The 17,711-nt window shown below is 43.6% G+C and overlaps 1 protein-coding gene across 6 annotated transcripts in view; it reads left to right on the forward strand.

The window, feature by feature from the left end:
* LOC109896763 (dedicator of cytokinesis protein 4) overlaps positions 1-17,711 on the forward strand; it is a 141,568-nt gene that overhangs the window by 85,966 nt on the left and 37,891 nt on the right. For 5 of the 6 annotated variants that reach the window (XM_031831906.1, XM_031831911.1, XM_031831910.1 and 2 more), the window contains exons 17-26: positions 3,590-3,743; positions 6,614-6,711; positions 6,924-7,007; positions 7,714-7,814; positions 9,994-10,075; positions 10,404-10,574; positions 13,622-13,814; positions 14,212-14,348; positions 16,820-16,954; positions 17,434-17,532. In XM_031831906.1, the coding sequence (XP_031687766.1) occupies positions 3,590-3,743; positions 6,614-6,711; positions 6,924-7,007; positions 7,714-7,814; positions 9,994-10,075; positions 10,404-10,574; positions 13,622-13,814; positions 14,212-14,348; positions 16,820-16,954; positions 17,434-17,532 (1,254 nt within the window). The remainder of the gene's footprint in view (positions 1-3,589; positions 3,744-6,613; positions 6,712-6,923; positions 7,008-7,713; positions 7,815-9,993; positions 10,076-10,403; positions 10,575-13,621; positions 13,815-14,211; positions 14,349-16,819; positions 16,955-17,433; positions 17,533-17,711) is intronic. The other variant, XM_031831908.1, reaches the window with a different exon arrangement.

A 17,711-nucleotide genomic window follows, 5' to 3' on the forward strand; every position in this document is an offset into this window, starting at 1 on the left:
GTGGAGATTGGTCGGACCAGCGTTGAACAGACCTGAGCACGGGCCTTTCCTGTTTTAGTTTCTGTCAATAGACTGGGAGCAACAAAATAGAGCCGTGGTCAGAGTTTCCAAAAGGAGGGCGAGGGAGGGCTTTGTATGCGTTGCGGAAATTAGAATAGCAATGATCCAGTGTTGCCAGCCCGGGTCGCGCATTCGATATGCTGATACAATTTAGGGAGCCTTGTTTTCCGATTAGCCTTGTTAAAATCCCCAGCTACAATAAATGCAGCCTCAGGATATGTGGTTTCCAATTTACATATAGTCAAATGAAGTTCTTTCAGGGCCGTCGAGGTTGGAGGGGGGCTGTGATTAGAATCGAAGAGAATTCTCTTGGTAGATAATGCGGTCGGCATTTGATCGTAGGGAATTCTAGGTCAGGTGTACAAAAGGACTTGAGTTCCTGTATGTTGTTATGATCACACCACGACTCGTTAATCATAAGGCATACACCCCCGCCCTTCTTCTTACCAGAGAGATGTTTGTTTCTGTCGGCGCAATGCGTGAAGAAACTGGGTGGCTGTACCGAGTCTGATAACGTATCCCGAGTGAGCCATGTTTCCGTGAAACAAAGAATGTTACAATCTCTGATGTCTCTCTAGAAGGCAACCCTTGCTCGAATTTTGTCTACCTTGTTGTCAAGAGACTGGACATTGGCGAGTAGTATACTCAGAAGCGGTGGGCGGTGTGCCCGTCTACAGAGCCTGACCAGAAGATTGATCTGTCTGCCCCTTCTGCGGCGCCTTTGTTTTGGGTCGCCTACTGGGATCCGATCCATTGTCCTGGGTGGTGGTCCAAACAGAGGATCCGATTCGGGAAAGTCGTATTCCTGGTCGTAATGTTGGTAAGTTGACGTTGCTCTTATATCCAATAGTTCTTCCCGGCTGTATGTAATAAGACTTAAGATTTCCTGGGGTAACAGCGTAAGAAGTAATACGTGAAAAAACTCAATTCTGCTTAGTTTCCTAAGAACGCGAAGCGAGGTGTCCAAACTTTGCAACCACGTACATAGGTATGTTGTTGCAAAGGTCATCAGTGTCTTAACAGCATGATTTGCCAAGGCAGGATACTCTGAGTGCAGCCCATTCCAAAAATCTGGCAGTGGCTTCTGATTTAAATTACATTTTTACAGAACCACTTGTTGTAATTTCGATAAGGCTCTCTTGTTCAGATATCGGTAAGTGGACTGGAGGCAGGGCATGAAAGGGATAACGAATCCAGTTGTTTGTGTCATCCGTTTCAGGAAAGTACCTGCATAATTGCGCACCCAGCTCACACAGCTATATCACATTTGACATTGTCCGTAAGCTTGAATTCATTTGCACACAAAAAAAATCATACAATGATGGAAAAAGATGCGTGTTGTCCTTGTTAATGCAGACAGAGAAGAGCTCCAACTTCTTAATCATAGCCTTAATTCTGTCCTGCACATTGAATATAGTTGCGGAGAGTCCCTGTAATCCTAGATTCAGATCATTCAGGCGAGTAAAAACATCACCCAGATAAGCCAGTTGTGTAAGAAACTCGTCATCATGCAAGTGGTCAGACAAGTGAAAATTATGGTCAGTAAAGAAAACTTTAAGCTCGTCTCTCAGTTCAAAAAACATATAAATTTCCCCTTGATAACCAACGCACTTCTTTCTGTATGTTGTAAAAGCGTTACATGGTTAAATTTGGTATTTGGTATTTTATTAGGATCCCCATTAGCTGTTGCAAAAGCAGCAGCTACTCTTCCTGGGGTCCAACACAAAACATGAAACATAATACAGAATGACATAATACAGAACATCATTAGACAAGAACAGCTGATGGTTTCCTTTTATTCCCTTGGCAGCAAGAGCCTTTGGGTGGATGCTGCAGTGTACCGAAGTGGCGTCGGAAGCAACTGCTTGCACACATGTTACCACTCCACTATGTCTCCCTGTCCCATGGCTTTTGTGCCATCACTACAGATACCAACATGAGCAGCAGCTACGTTTGGCTACATACGGACCCGTTAGTGGAATTCCCTCGAGAGAGTAACGGTTAATGTGATTGGATGTTAATTATTTTACATTGTGTTATTTCGCTGAACACTAGATGGTTTAATTCGATTTTTGGCAGTGAAACAAGGCTACTCAGGCGAGAAACAACCTCACCCAAATGTATAGCCCCGTTGGAAAATATAAATGGACTATTTGAAAATGTGAAGAAAAAAAATTATCACATTTTTATTTGGCGTAACCCTGATGGCATTGCGCATACCCCAGTTTGGGAATACCTGGTCTCGACCCATCTTAGTTCGACAGACAGACAGACAGACAGACAGACAGACAGACACAGACAGACAGACAGACAGACAGACAGACAGACAGACAGACAGACAGACAGACAGACAGACAGACAGACAGACAGACAGACAGACAGACAGACAGACAGACAGGCAGACAGGCAGGCAGACTGACAGAGACAGACAGACAGACAGACAGACAGACAGACAGACAGACAGACAGACAGACAGACAGACAGACAGACAGACAGACAGACAGACAGACAGACAGACAGGCAGACAGACAGGCAGACAGGCAGACAGACAGACAGAGCACAGAGGAGTCAAGACAGTGGGAGAACCATTATGCAATCAAGCAGCCTCTCCCTCCTTGTGGTTCTGGGCTTTGCTCTCTGCTGCCCTTTTCTATTCCTGCTCACCACCTCATTAAGAAGGCTCCCACTGCTAATAGGTCATTTCCCCTCACACAGGAAAAACAGAGAGATTAAAAACACCTTGGCCTGGCTTCAGATGCAGTCTCTAGTCTAACCTGTCTGCAAACAGAAAGGGATAGTCTACAGATGGACAGCTTTGCACAGTTTTAGCTGCCTTGAAATGTGTGTAAAAGTCCTATAATTCACAATAAACACAGCTGCTTTTGTAGCCTTGCTCTTTGAAGTGCTTCCGTGTGTCTCCCCTTTTGAGACAGACGGTTCTCTGTAGGTTTTAAGGAAATTGCATTTGATGCAAGAATCTTCTTGTGTTGTTTTCCATTGGTGTAAAAAAATCCACTTTACTGTCAGATAGAAGTCAGGACAAAAGCTGGAGGAAATTGGCATGGCCTAGTTCCTCATCTCCAAAATAGGGAAGAGGAATTCAGCACTAACCACGTGTAAGCATCAGAGTGGGAATAGCCTACCTGAACTGTTGTTCAGAGCACATTGAAACACTAGCTTCAAAATGCTTTCCAATCTGTGCTGATATGTTAGAAAGCATGGCTAAAACCATTGAAAGTTAGAGAATTGGAAAATGCACAGTCCTTACTTTATAGGGTCCCCAGCCCTTTGCAATATTTCATTGAAACAAAGATATTGTTGTAGTTTGAATGATGATGAAGATAATAACACATTCAATTCCCCAAACTGCACTTTCCTAGCAGTATGGAAGCAGTATATTGTAGTGTATCAAACGCCTTAATCTTTGAGAATGCAGTTAAGTAACGAACCAAATACCGTAATACTGTAGCCTTTTTCTCCAGTCTCCTGTAGTGGCACTAACCCAGTACTGTATCTCTGCTCCTTTCAGTGTGAGGAAAATGCTAACCTCCAGGACTCTAGCCGTTACCTCAAGCTGCCCTTCTCCAAAGCCAATCTGCCCGGCAACAACCAGGCTGTGAAAGGCACCAAGGAATCCTTTTGGATCACCTCCTTCCTCTGCTCCACTAAACTCACACAGAATGGTAAGGGTGGAAGTCAAAGTATTAGAGCTTGCACCTGCACGGTAGACCGACACCTTTCCTGCACCACTGTAGGCCTGCTCCAACTTTCTATGGCTCTACTATCCAGCGGCAGATCACTTACTAGTGTAAAGTGTATCCTTCAGTCTGGATAGTGGATAATCGGTCCGATTCTGATTCTGACTCGTCCGGAGTCGTTGTCTTGTCTTGTCTTGAATATTACTGTAGTATTGCTGAATTCTCAAACAGTCGACCACTCAGTGTAAATATTCTGAAACGTAAGCTGCACAAAGTGATTTGAGGCATTGTGCAAGGAATATATCTAGTTTATTGTCTGCGGAAATACAGCTACTTCCTCACATCCAGAAGGACAGGTACTTCCTCACTTCCAGAAATACAGGTACTTTCTCACATCCAGAAGGACAGGTACTTCCTCACTTCCAGAAATACAGGTACTTTCTCACATCCAGAAGGACAGGTACTTCCTCACTTCCAGAAATACAGGTACTTCCTCACATCCAGAAGGACAGGTACTTCCTCACTTCCAGAAATACAGGTACTTCCTCACATCCAGAAATACAGGTACTTCCTCACATCCAGAAGGACAGGTACTTCCTCACTTCCAGAAATACAGGTACTTCCTCACTTCCAGAAATACAGGTACTTCCTCACATCCAGAAATACAGGTACTTCCTCACTTCCAGAAATACAGGTACTTTCTCACATCCAGAAATACAGGTACTTCCTCACTTCCAGAAATACAGGTACTTTCTCACATCCAGAAGGACAGGTACTTCCTCACATCCAGAAATACAGGTACTTCCTCACATCCAGAAATGCAAGTACTTTCTCACATCCAGAAATGCAAGTACTTCCTCACATCCAGAAATACAGCTACTTCCTCACATCTAGAAATACAGCTACTTCCTCACATACAGAAATACAGGTACTTCCTCACATCCAGAAATGCAGGTACTTCCTCACATCCAGAAATACAGGTACTTCCTCACATCCAGAAATACAGCTACTTCCTCACATACAGAAATACAGGTACTTCCTCACATCCAGAAATACAGGTACTTCCTCACATCCATAAATACAGCTACTTCCTCACATACAGAAATACAGGTACTTCCTCACATCCAGAAATACAGGTACTTCCTCACATCCATAAATACAGGTACTTCCTCACATACAGAAATACAGGTACTTCCTCACATCCAGAAATACAGCTACTTCCTCACATACAGAAATACAGGTACTTCCTCACATACAGAAATACAGGTACTTCCTCACATCCAGAAATACAGGTACTTCCTCACATACAGAAATACAGGTACTTCCTCACATACAGAAATGCAGGTACTTCCTCACATACAGAAATACAGGTACTTCCTCACATCTAGAAATACAGCTACTTCCTCACATACAGAAATACAGCTACTTCCTCACATACAGAAATACAGGTACTTCCTCACATCCAGAAATACAGCTACTTCCTCACATACATAAATACAGCTACTTCCTCACATACAGAAATATAGGTACTTCCTCACATCTAGAAATACAGCTACTTCCTCACATACAGAAATACAGCTACTTCCTCACATCCAGAAATACAGGTACTTCCTCACATCCAGAAATACAGCTACTTCCTCACATACATAAATACAGCTACTTCCTCACATACAGAAATATAGGTACTTCCTCACATCCAGAAATACAGCTACTTCCTCACATACAGAAATACAGCTACTTCCTCACATACAGAAATACAGGTACTTCCTCACATACAGAAATACAGGTACTTCCTCACATACAGAAATACAGCTACTTCCTCACATACAGAAATACAGGTACTTCCTCACATCCAGAAATACAGCTACTTCCTCACATCCATAAATACAGCTACTTCCTCACATACAGAAATACAGCTACTTCCTCACATACAGAAATACAGCTACTTCCTCACATACAGAAATACAGGTACTTCCTCACATCCATAAATACAGCTACTTCCTCACATCCATAAATACAGCTACTTCCTCACATACAGAAATACAGCTACTTCCTCACCTACATAAATACAGCTACTTCCTCACATACAGAAATATAGGTACTTCCTCACATACAGAAATACAGCTACTTCCTCACATACAGAAATACAGCTACTTCCTCACATACAGAAATACAGGTACTTCCTCACATACAGAAATACAGCTACTTCCTCACATACAGAAATACAGGTACTTCCTCACATACAGAAATACAGGTACTTCCTCACATACAGAAATACAGGTACTTCCTCACATACAGAAATACAGCTACTTCCTCACATACAGAAATACAGGTACTTCCTCACATACAGAAATACAGGTACTTCCTTTATTCTTTAACCTATTTTATTAATACATTCTGGGGAATTTAACACTGGGAAAATTGCTTTGTGTTTAAAGCTCGCTACATTATGAGCTGTCATCATTATTTTGAATTCGTGGATTGTTTGAATGTAAATGTGTTGTCTTATTATATACTTTAAATAGAATAGAATGACATTGTATTTCCAGAAGGAACTTCAGTAATTCAATTATAGCGCTTTAACCATACGCCGTCATGTTGCTTTGACAGAAATGTTCTGGATTTCCCAAATCGTGATGGAAGTTCAAAAACCTTTTTTGCTGCAGGATTATTTTCCTGCCGTAGCAAACTGGCTCAAATTAAGATCCTATATCTGTATGTTTCTCTCTCTGTGTGTGTGTGTGTGTGTCTAGGTCTCGTAACCAAGAGTAGACAGTCTCTCACTACATGTCTATGAGCTAACTGAGGTTGTCCATGATGTAACGGTGGTTGTTTCTCTTCATGTGTCTCTGTAGGTGACATGTTAGACCTGCTGAAGTGGAGAGCCCACCCAGAGAAGATCAATGACAGCTTGTCAAAGCTGAAAGAGATCGATGGCTCTGAGATAGTCAAGGTACTGCCCCTCCCCGGGCCCTCTATTTTCACCCGGATTGGTTTAGGATCATGTCACTCAAAGAATGTCCTGTTTAGATTGGCCTTTTTTGTGTTTGACTTGAAAAAGTCACCTAGATGTCTTTTATAGATGTATCATAGGATTTTTCATCCACATGATCTCGTAGATATTCACTCTTTTGTATATCTATCACTCTATCTCTCCCTCACCAGTTTTTACAGGACACACTCGATACACTCTTTGGGATCTTGGACGAGAGTTCCCAGAGGTATGGGCTGAAGGTGTTTGACTGCCTGGTAAGTGGCTACTGCTTCTGTGGTCTTCTATTTCCTAGCATATTGTTTTCTCCCTCCCTGACAGCTAATCATTGGTTGATTCTAAACACTGCTGGTTGGAGCCAGGATTTGGGTGTCATGACGGCAGAACTAATTGTGTGTGTGTGTGTGTGTGCGCATGTGTCGGGAAGTAGACCAAGCCTCATTAGAAAAGAAGGCCTGTGCCCAATAGTGGGATACTGTGGTCAGAGAGAAAAAGTGCAATGATGCATGGTAGACACAGACAAACACACACTGGAAGCTTGAGCCAATGGATGTGCTTAATACTGTAACTCTTCATAGCCTTCGCTGATCAATCCCAGACAGTCATGCTGCATCGCTCTAATATAGAGCTGAGGGATTGATCTGCTTGCAGTTGACTCGGTTCAATCAATCATGCACGCACACACGCGCACCACACACACACACACGCGCACCACACACACACACACACACACACACATACATACACCCACACACACACACACACAGACTCATCTCTGCTCTGTTCTCCTTTATCATGTGAGGCAATCATGTGAGATGAATCTGTACAAACTAGGCCAGTTTGTGTCACATAGGAGGCGAGGTTGAATAAATAGGTTGTTTGCTGTTGGCTAAGTAAAGAGCGTTGCATCTTGTGGAAAGCATAAAACGGTGTGTGACTGAGTCATTTCCTTGACTCTTTCAGGTCCACATCATTAACCTGCTACAGGACAGCAAGTTCCAGCATTTCAAGCCCGTCATGGATACCTACATCGAGAGTCATTTTGCTGGAGCCTTGTCTTACAGGTGTGTTTCTCTCTTTCTCCTCCTAGGGTGCATTGTGGTTGCTTTATGGTTGTCCTATGGTAATACCTACGGTATACTACCTGGTAATAATGGTGGGCTGCAAAGGTGCTTCAGTGGTGTGGATGAGTCACCTGTGGCGCCCTCCTAATTATAAATTAGGATCATGTGTCCTCAATATCTCACGTTGATTTGGCCCTGCAAATCCACTCGCTGTTCCTCGTACGCTGTGCTGTCGCCTCAAACTCACAATGTGACACGCTCACGCTGTTCTGCCCTCACTACCTGCTAAGCTCTCACACTACCCATTTCTCACTAACACCCCTCTCCTGCCAGGCTCGCAGCTAAAGCTCTCACCTCTCGCTTACCTAAAATAAACTCAATAAACTCATTTAGAGAAAGAGTCTACGGTGGTTTAGTTGAGTTCAGTGATTTTCAGTAGATTATAAAACTGTATGTAAATTATATATACAAAAGTATGTGGACACCCATTCAAATGAGTGGATTCGGGCTATTTCAGCCACACCTGTTGCTGACAGGTGTATAAAATCGAGCACACGGCCAGGCAATCGCCATAGACAAACATTGGCAGTAGTATGGCCTTACTGAATGGCTCAGTGGCTTTCAATGTGGCACTGTCATAGGATGCCACCTTTCCAACAAGTCAGTTTGTCAAATTCCTGCCCTGCTGGAGCTGACCAGGTGAACTGTAAGTGCTGTTATTGTGAAGTGGAAACGTCTAGGAGCAACAATGGCTCAGCCACAAAGTGGAGCTCACAGAAGCTCAAGCAGAAGCTCACAGAATGGGACCCGGGAGTGGTGAAGCGTGTAGCGCATAAACATCATCTGCAACTGTTCGTCGGGAGCTTCATGAGCCGCACGCACACAAGCCTAAGATCACCATGCACAATGCCAAGCGTCAGCTGGAGTGGTGTAAAGCTCACCGCCATTGGATTCTGGAGCAGTGGAAACGTGTTCTCTGGAGAGATGAATCTTGCTTCATCATATCGCAGCCCGACAGACAAATCTGGGTTTGGCGGATGCCAGGAGAATGCTCCCTGCCCGAATGCATTGTGCCAACTGTAAAGTTTGGTGGAGGGGGAATAATGTCCTGGGGTTGTTTTTCATGGTTCGGGCTAGGCCCCTTAGTTCCAGTGAAGGGAAATCTCAGCTCTGCAACATACAATGACATTATAGACGATTCTGCGCTTCCAACTTTGTGGCATGACAATGCCGCCGTGCACAAAGCGAGGTCCATATAGAAATGGTTTGTCGAGATCTGTGTCGAAGAACTTGACTGGCCTGACCTCAACCCCATCAAACACATTTGGGATGAATTGGAACGGCGACTACGAGCCAGGCCTAATCGTCCAACATCAGTGCCCAACATCACTAATGCTCTTGTGGCTGAATGGAAGCAAATCTCTGCAGCAGTGTTCTAACAGCTAGTGAAAGGCTGTTATAGCAGCAAAGGGGGGACCCCATCTCCATATTAATGCCCATGATTTTGGAATGAGATGTACGCCGAGCAGATGTCCACATACTTTTGTTCATGTTGTGTATCTATTCAGTCCCAGAAATAACATTGTACACTTTATTAGCTGATTATTTCCAACAAAATGGTGGTTGTCTCTTCAGTACACTATGTACCCAAGGGAAAACCAATCAACATGCAATCACAGTCCAATCACAGAAAATCAGGCAAAAACATCTCCCACACAAATGCTCAATCTGTGGAAATTACTGTACCATTTGCTCTCTCCATCATTTTTCCTTTGCTTGTACTCATAATGTCTCTTGTGATTTTGTTCAATTATCTGTAAGTGTGTGCTTTCTCAAACCTGGCCATTAATGTTAATACAGTGCACAGTGTGAATCTGAAGTGTTGTGGTCACACCATTGCACAGCCACACACAGAGCCACACACCAAGTTTATTTTGCTGTACAACAGAACACAGCCGAAGGTTGTTCAACCCTAGACATTGTTTGATCATGAACACCATCGCCATACATTTTTAACACAAAGATTTGACATGCGTTACCTCACACTACACCAAGGCATTCTTTGTGTGTTGTGTCTCTGGAATAGGTAGGCGGATGCTTGGATTGTTGGTGGAAATGCATTGTGATCGCAGAGGAAGGTCGAGTTCAGTAGTTGATGCTAGATGTGTGCTTTTCGCAGGGACCTGATCAAAGTACTGAAGTGGTACGTGGATCGCATCGTAGATGCCGAGCACCAAGATCACATTCAGCAGGTCCTCAAGGTGAGTGTGTGCACCTGAGCGCACACGCATCCTCTTCAGCGTGTGTTGAGGATCTCTCAGTAGCATTCATTAGTCTCTTTTCGCCCCTCTCTCTCATATTGTTGCTGCATGCAATTTCAAAAAGTGGAAATACTACACTTTGGGTGTTCAACATTTCCAGAACACATTACTTTTAATGGTTCTAGTAGCAACACATAATTGCAGGGACCCACATCAACAATACTAATATGTTTCCCCATTATGTTTTAATACCAGTGATGTCTAGCGTTATGGTGGATGAGTGATATTGTCAGGGAGTAACTGGGTGTTACTTTATGTTCCCCCCCAGGCCACGGAGTACATCTTTAAGTACATCATCCAGTCCCGGCGTCTCTTCGCTCTCGCCACGGGGGGTCAGAGCGAGGAGGAGTTCCGCTGCTGCATCCACGAGCTCTTCATGTCTATCCGCTTCTTCCTGTCCCAGGAGAACAAGATCACCAGCCCTGTCACGCAGACACAGGTGTGTGTGTGTGTGTGTGTGTGTGTGTGTGTGTGTGTGTGTGTGTGTGCACGTGACATTGACACAGTAGCTTGACTCAGTGCAGACATGAAACATGCCCCATATGATTGATAGAGAGCACTGAGGTTATCAACATTGCATCCTGGTCTGTCTTGCTTTATATGGCATAGGCAATAACAGGTGTGTGTGTGCGTGTGTGTGTGTGTGTGCGTGTGTCCGCGTCCGTTTATATTTCAAGCAATCCCACTTAATTCAGTTTGATTTGTAAGAAAATGCTTTTAATGGAATTTCATGCTGATATAAAGCCCTGGAGATACTTGGTCATTCATATTCATGTTTTGTCTTGGGGGGCTGCACAGCATGAAACCTAAAAGAAGAAGACTAAAACAAAGCTGCTAAACACACCCACAAATAATCTGAATCACACACAGTTTAGTGTGTGTGTCTTCACGTGTCTGCGTGCCTCTGTCTTCAGCTGATGTCTTTGTTTGTAGGCACACACAGTAGTATGAGTGTGTGTGTGCGTGTGTGTGTGTGTGTGTTTGCTGATGTGCTTATTATACCCCAGAGACCCCTTTGTCCTCCTTCCCCCAAATAATCTTGATCCTAATCTACAGTAATACATTATTTATGTGTGTGTGTGTGTGTGTGTGTGTGTGTGTCCCTGCTCTCTTTAATAATCATATCTCCCCAGTGGCTCTCTGTTGGCCTCCAGCCTGTCTTACCCTTGTGCCCTCCACAGATAATGTGTGGGTCTAATTCATGGTTGCACACTAGGATATAAACCACTGGGCTGTATGTGTACGTCTGTGTGTTGTCTGTTTGTGTGTGTGTGTGTGTGTGTGTGTTTGCTGCACACTTAGCTGTGTAAACTCCCGCAGCAGCCCTCCCTAATGGACCCAGCTGATAATGACCTGGCCCGTAAAGTCTGTCTGTACACCCCGTTGTGTGAGTGACCGTTCACTCTGGCTCACACTCTCTGCTGGAGATCCTTACCACACACTGCGCTGTTATTTTCACCTCGTGTGTGTTGTTATTTCACCCTGGTGTCATCACGCTGCTCCACCTTTCCTCCCTCCCAGTGCTGCTGGGAAATCATTTTAACTAGGCACAGAGGCTCTCTGTCAGAACAGCAACAGTGCACAGTAACGGAATGCACTCTTGGCACAATCCAGTAAAATAAATGGCTGATTGCTGATCTATTGTCATCTTGATCTACAACAGAACAGAACAATGGCTATAGGAGAATGCAGGTCAGGCCACTCATAATCCATTGGGATTAATTGGGATTGGAGATGAACATACATTTAATTTCCAGCCCAGTACATTAGTTTGTGAGCAGCTCTCTATGTGTCAAGGTTGAAAATTGGGGTGTAGATAGACGGGGATATTTGTGACATAAAAATCAATATATGCACAATTTGACATGACTTGTTATACCTCTCTTAAGGGGTATATGAGGGGTATTTTGAAAACACAGTATGAGTGGAAGGATAAGTGGAAGGTAATGTTGCAGTTTTAAAGCAAATTTCCTTCAATTATACACATTTTGCCATGGGGCAGAGAGAAAGAATTGCTATTTTGTAGCTCATCTCATGCTATTCGTCACATTTTACCATGAGGATGAGATTTATTTTGTAGTTTTACATCTAATTATCTTCAATTCTAAATTTGCCATGGGGCAGAGAGAAGAAACATGTATTTTTAAAGCTCATCTCATGCTACTCTACACATGCTATGATGCTGAGAGAAAATGTTGCAGTTTTAAAGTAATTTTCCTGTGAAAATCTCACTTTTAAATGTTCATATTCTGTTAACTTATACCTAAATAATGTTGTTGACTCATCATATATTTGTAGCCAAACACTTCAAAACCCACATCTCAAACAGACCATTTCAAAAATGCTTGCTATTTCCTTATAGAGGATGAGCTGGCCAATCAGCGGCCTACTCGCTTGAATATTTTGAATGACTGGTATATGCCCACATCATTCTGTTGTTGGGGTACGCCCACACCATTCCAAAAGCAGTTTTTTAAAACATACTTAACTACCATTTTCCTGGAAAGAAAACTATTTCACTCATATTGTAATTAATTGTAGGTCATGTTTCATAGAAATCTGGAAACACTGGACAGTTACTTTTAAAGGTAGACTTTGGACAAAAATGCAAAAGTAACTGTTTTAAACTGTATAACCTATAGATGCACCATCATACCTGGTCATTTTCATTCTTAAAAAACGAATTATGAATAAGATTTGGCTAGAGAAGTAAGATTTCTTATCAATCTCTACAGCTTCCGTTCCAAAAACAAAACCTGTGAAATGACGTCAGCACATACTGGAGGAGTTACTGGCTAGCTACAGTGTCTAGATTAGCTAACGAACTAGCTCTGTCGGTTGCAGCGCTCATGACCAGAATAACACATCGATGAACCACCAAAGGCACACCCCATTTATGTTTGAAAATTGAAAAGAGGAGTTGGACTGTTTTTCGAGCTCAACGTCGACCGTTAAAGCTAATTTCCTGAAATGTTACACATTTTGACATTACTTATGACATGTTCATATGCTATCTGGGGGGCTATAAAACAACACAATGTGGATTAAGTCAAGGGGTATGAATCCTTTCTGAAGGCACCGTAGGTTAGATATAAGGGATATCAAGATGTAACTTTTATTATACTGAAGTGGAATTGTATTTCTGTGCAGGCCTAGACTGTCTAGGACAGTCCTAGACGATTGGTTTAAGCATTGGTTATAATTGGTTTGATTTCTCATGGGCCACATTTACTGAATATACAGTAGCCTATTTGTTACTATAGCTGTAGATCACTTTAGGTAAAAGCCTATGCTAGATAAGTGTGTTGGGGTCCTAGACCTAGACTGTATATGGTTTGAGTAACATTTTCTCATAAGGCGCATGCTGTACAGTACACAGTAGCTTATATGTTAACTGTAAGCCACTTTAAGTAGAAGCCTGTACTACTGTACTACTGCTAGATATCTATATTTATTCCGTGTCTGTTTATGTCTGTGTGTTCCCAGGCCGTGTTCCTGCGGACGTTCCCTGCGGTGTACGGGGAGCTGCTGAAGATCTTCACGGTGAAGGAGGTGGCAGGCTTTGTCAGGGAGACGCTGGGCAGCCTGCCCGCCACCGCTCACGCTGAGTGCCCTCTGGAAGCCGTCAAGCTGCATTGTATCGCCAAGACTGTGGAGAGCCAGCTGTACACCAACCCAGGTAGGAACGCACGGCCGCACACACACAATATTGAATAACTTACGCAACACTCACAAGCAAACATTTGGGGGTTGTGTAGGCACACACACAAACACACATATCGCACACACATAATTATACACATTTGCTAGTAATTACATACCTACACAGGCACACTTGCCAGTTAATTGTAGTTAATGGTAATTTTATACTCACACAAATAGCTGTGGTAACATTTTATTAGCTGCTTGCTCAGTGGGCGGGCTGGGGGTTAAAATCACACCCAAGAGAGGGAGAAAAATAGAAAAACAGGTGTTTGAGCAGGTCATGCTTTCTAGTAATTTTGTGTCTGTGTGTGTGTGTGTGAGTGTGTGTGTGTATTTTCATGTTCAAGTGTGTGTACTTGTGTGTATTACAGAGTCGAGGTGTATCCTGCTCCCAGTGGTGTTGCGTCTGTTGCAGGCCCACATGCAGGAGCAGAGAGACCTGGTGATGTGTGCCCGTATCCTCACCAGCATGCTCTCTCTCATCAGGAAGGATGACTCTGTCACCACCGTGAGTACAGCTACAGCAGAGCACCATGGGTGGTGTAGTCTTTTAGGCTGCCACCTCACAGTTAATCATGGACAGACTACAAATTGTGCAAGATTTGAGGTTCTGGGTTCATCGAGATTACCTCACAGTTAATACAGTGGCTTGCGAAAGTATTCATCCCCCCTTGGCATTTTTCCTATTTAGTTGCCTTACAATCTGGAATTAAAATAGATTTGGGGGGGGGGGGGGGGGGTTGTATAATTTGATGTACACAACATGCCTTCCACTTTGAAGATGCCCCCCCCCCCCCCCCCCCAAAGTCAATACTTTGTAGAGCCACCTTTTACAGCAATTACAGCCGCAAGTCTCTTGGGGCAGTCTTTAAGTTATACCAAAGATTCGCAATTGGATTGAGGTCTGGGCTTTGACTAAGCCATTCCAAGACATTGAAATATTTCCCCTTAAATCACTCAACTGTTGCTTTGGAAGTACACTTAGGGCCATTGTCCTGCTGGAAGGTGAACCTCTGTCCCAGTCTCAAATCTCTGGAAGACTGAAACAGCTTTCCCCTCAAGAATTTCCCTGTATTTAGCGACATCCATCGTTCTTTCAATTCTGACCAGTTTCCCAGTCCCTGACAATGAAAAACATCCCCACAGCATGACGCTGCCACCACCATGCTTCACTGTGATGGTATGCTCGGGGTGATGAGAGGTGTTGGGTTTGCACCAGACATAACGGTTTCCTTGGTGGCCAAAAAGCTCAATTTTAGTCTCATCTGACAAGAGTACCTTCTACCATGTGTTTGGGGAGTCTCCCACATGCCTTTTGTCGAACACCAAACGTGTTTGCTTATTTTTTTCTTTAAGCAATGGCTTTTTTTCTGGCCACTCATCCGTAAAGCCCAGCTCTGTGGTGTGTACGGCTTAAAGTGGTCCTATGGACAGATACTCCAATCTCCCCTGTGGAGCTTTGCAGCTCCTTCAGGGTTATCTTTGGTCTCTTTGTTGCCTTTCTGATTAATGCCCTCCTTGCCTGGTTTGTGAGTTTTGGTGGGCGGCCCTCTCTTGGCAGGTTTGTTGTGGTGACATATTCTTTCATTTTTTAAATAATGGATTTAATGGTGCTCCGTGGGATGTTCAAAGTTTCTGATATTTTTTTATAACCCAACCCTGATCTGGACTTCTCCAGAACTTTGTGCCTGACCTGTTTGGAGAGCACTTTGGTCTTCATTGTGCCGCTTGCTTAGTGGTGTTGCAGACTCTGGGGCCTTTCAGAACAGATGTCTATATACTGAGATCATGTGACAGATCATGTGACACTTAGATTGCACACAGGTGGACTTTATTTGACTAATTGTGTGACTTATGAAGGTAATTGGTTGCACCAGATCTTATTTAGGGGCTTCATAGCAAAGGGGGTGAATACATATGCACACACCACTTTTCCTTTTAATATATATATATTTTTTAATTAATCAAGGTTTTTTCATTTCACTTCACCAATTTGGACTGTTTTGTTTATGTCCATTACATGAAATCCAAATAAAAATCCATTTAAATGACAGGTTGTAATGCAACAAAGTAGGAAAAACGCCAAGGGGGATGAAAACATTTGCAAATGCCCTGTAGGCATTGCTCAAAAATGGTATTTTTCCCTTATTTGATAACAACAATGTGTATTGTGATCTCAATAAAGCTTTGTTTGTTTGCGTGGCGTGATAAAATAAACTAGCAAAACCTGCCAGACTGACAATAGACACCAAGTACTGAAGTAAACCGATAGGTGCAAGAACAAGTAAACAATCCAATTGGAATCCATCAATGAAACAGTGTGGATGTGGCAGTTTGTCCCTGTGAGCGTGTTAGTCTCATTGTGACCTTGACACAGTGCTGGCCTGTTTGGCTGAGAAGCAACTAATCGCACGCGCACACACACACATGCACACACACGCACACATGCACACACGCACGCACACACAAACACACACACACACAACTCTGACAGACACACACACACACACACACACAACTCTGACAGACACACGCACACACAACACTGAAAGACAGGGATGTGAACATGGCTAAGATGAAGTGACAGCACGAGCAGCCAGTGTGCCAGCCTGACACTCTCTCTCATTATCACTTTGTCTGTCCAACACGGGGCTCTCTTCTCCTGTCAGGATGAGAGGGGGAATGGAGTGAGGAAATGGACTCTCTCTGCCTTGGCCTTAGTTTCCCTCTGCTGTTGCTCTGTTGCTGTGGCTCAACGAGCAGGCTGGCAATGTGGATCACACACACACACACACACATTTTATCTCTCTATTGTGTGTCCAATTTGTCTAAGACTGGTCTGGCTAGTATGGGCTAGTGGTCTATCTTTTTGTCTCACCTGTGTTTGCATACTGTCTGTATGGGTAATGTGTGTGTACAAACTTCAGGCATGATTATGTACCTGTGTGAAACTTAATGTGCACTTGTGTGTGTCCCGAGGAGCCGGTGGTTTCTGAGGAGGTGGATCTGATAGTGGACAGTCTGCTGGTTGTCCTGATGAGGACTATCCTTGAGATCACTAACAGGCCACAACCAGCCGGGACCAATATGAGACTGCAGTTCCAAGACATCACGGTTAGTGTGTGTGTGTGGGTGCATGTGTATGTATCTAACTGCTGGTCATTCTAAATATAGCATGAGGTTTTAAGGTCAATGATTGAAACTGCAATTGTGGTCAAAAAGAGCCGTGCTTTTGTCCTGCTCTAAACCACAGCCGAGTTTAGAGAAAACCATTCTCTTACATTTCCATTTGACATTTTACCAAATGTCAAACCACCTAAACAAGTAGAAAATAACCACTTAATTTCTCTCCCAGCTTGTTCAGACTGTAGTATTTACAGGTCTTCCATGGAGATACATGGTCTTCCATCTCTCTCACTGTTAGATCTAGTATATGTGGCCAATGTCTCAGATTTTAAAAGCTGTTGCCCCTCTTTCTCTCTATCTGTCTTTCTCTCTCTCTCTTCTCTGTGTGTGTCTCTCTCTCTCATTCTCTCTCTCTCTCTGTCTCTCTCTTTCACTCTCTGTCTCCCTTTCTCTCTCTCTCTCTACAGGGGGAGTTTGTGGCATGCCTGCTGGCTCTCCTCAGACAGATGAGTGATAAACATTACCAGCAGCTCCTGCAGACCTTCACCAGCAAGGATGACCTGAGGGTAAGGCTACACACACACAGACACACACACACCACTCAGCAGAATCTGACTGATGACTCAGCTTATGTGTCATAGTCAGTAGTGTGTGTGTGTGTGTGTGTGTGTGTGTGTGTGTGTGTGTGTGTGTGTGTGTGTGTGTGTGTGTGTGTGTGTGTGTGTGTGTGTGTGTGTGTGTGTGT

The sequence above is a fragment of the Oncorhynchus kisutch genome, linkage group LG9 (assembly GCF_002021735.2).
Source record: "Oncorhynchus kisutch isolate 150728-3 linkage group LG9, Okis_V2, whole genome shotgun sequence".
Classification (NCBI taxonomy): domain Eukaryota; kingdom Metazoa; phylum Chordata; class Actinopteri; order Salmoniformes; family Salmonidae; genus Oncorhynchus; species Oncorhynchus kisutch.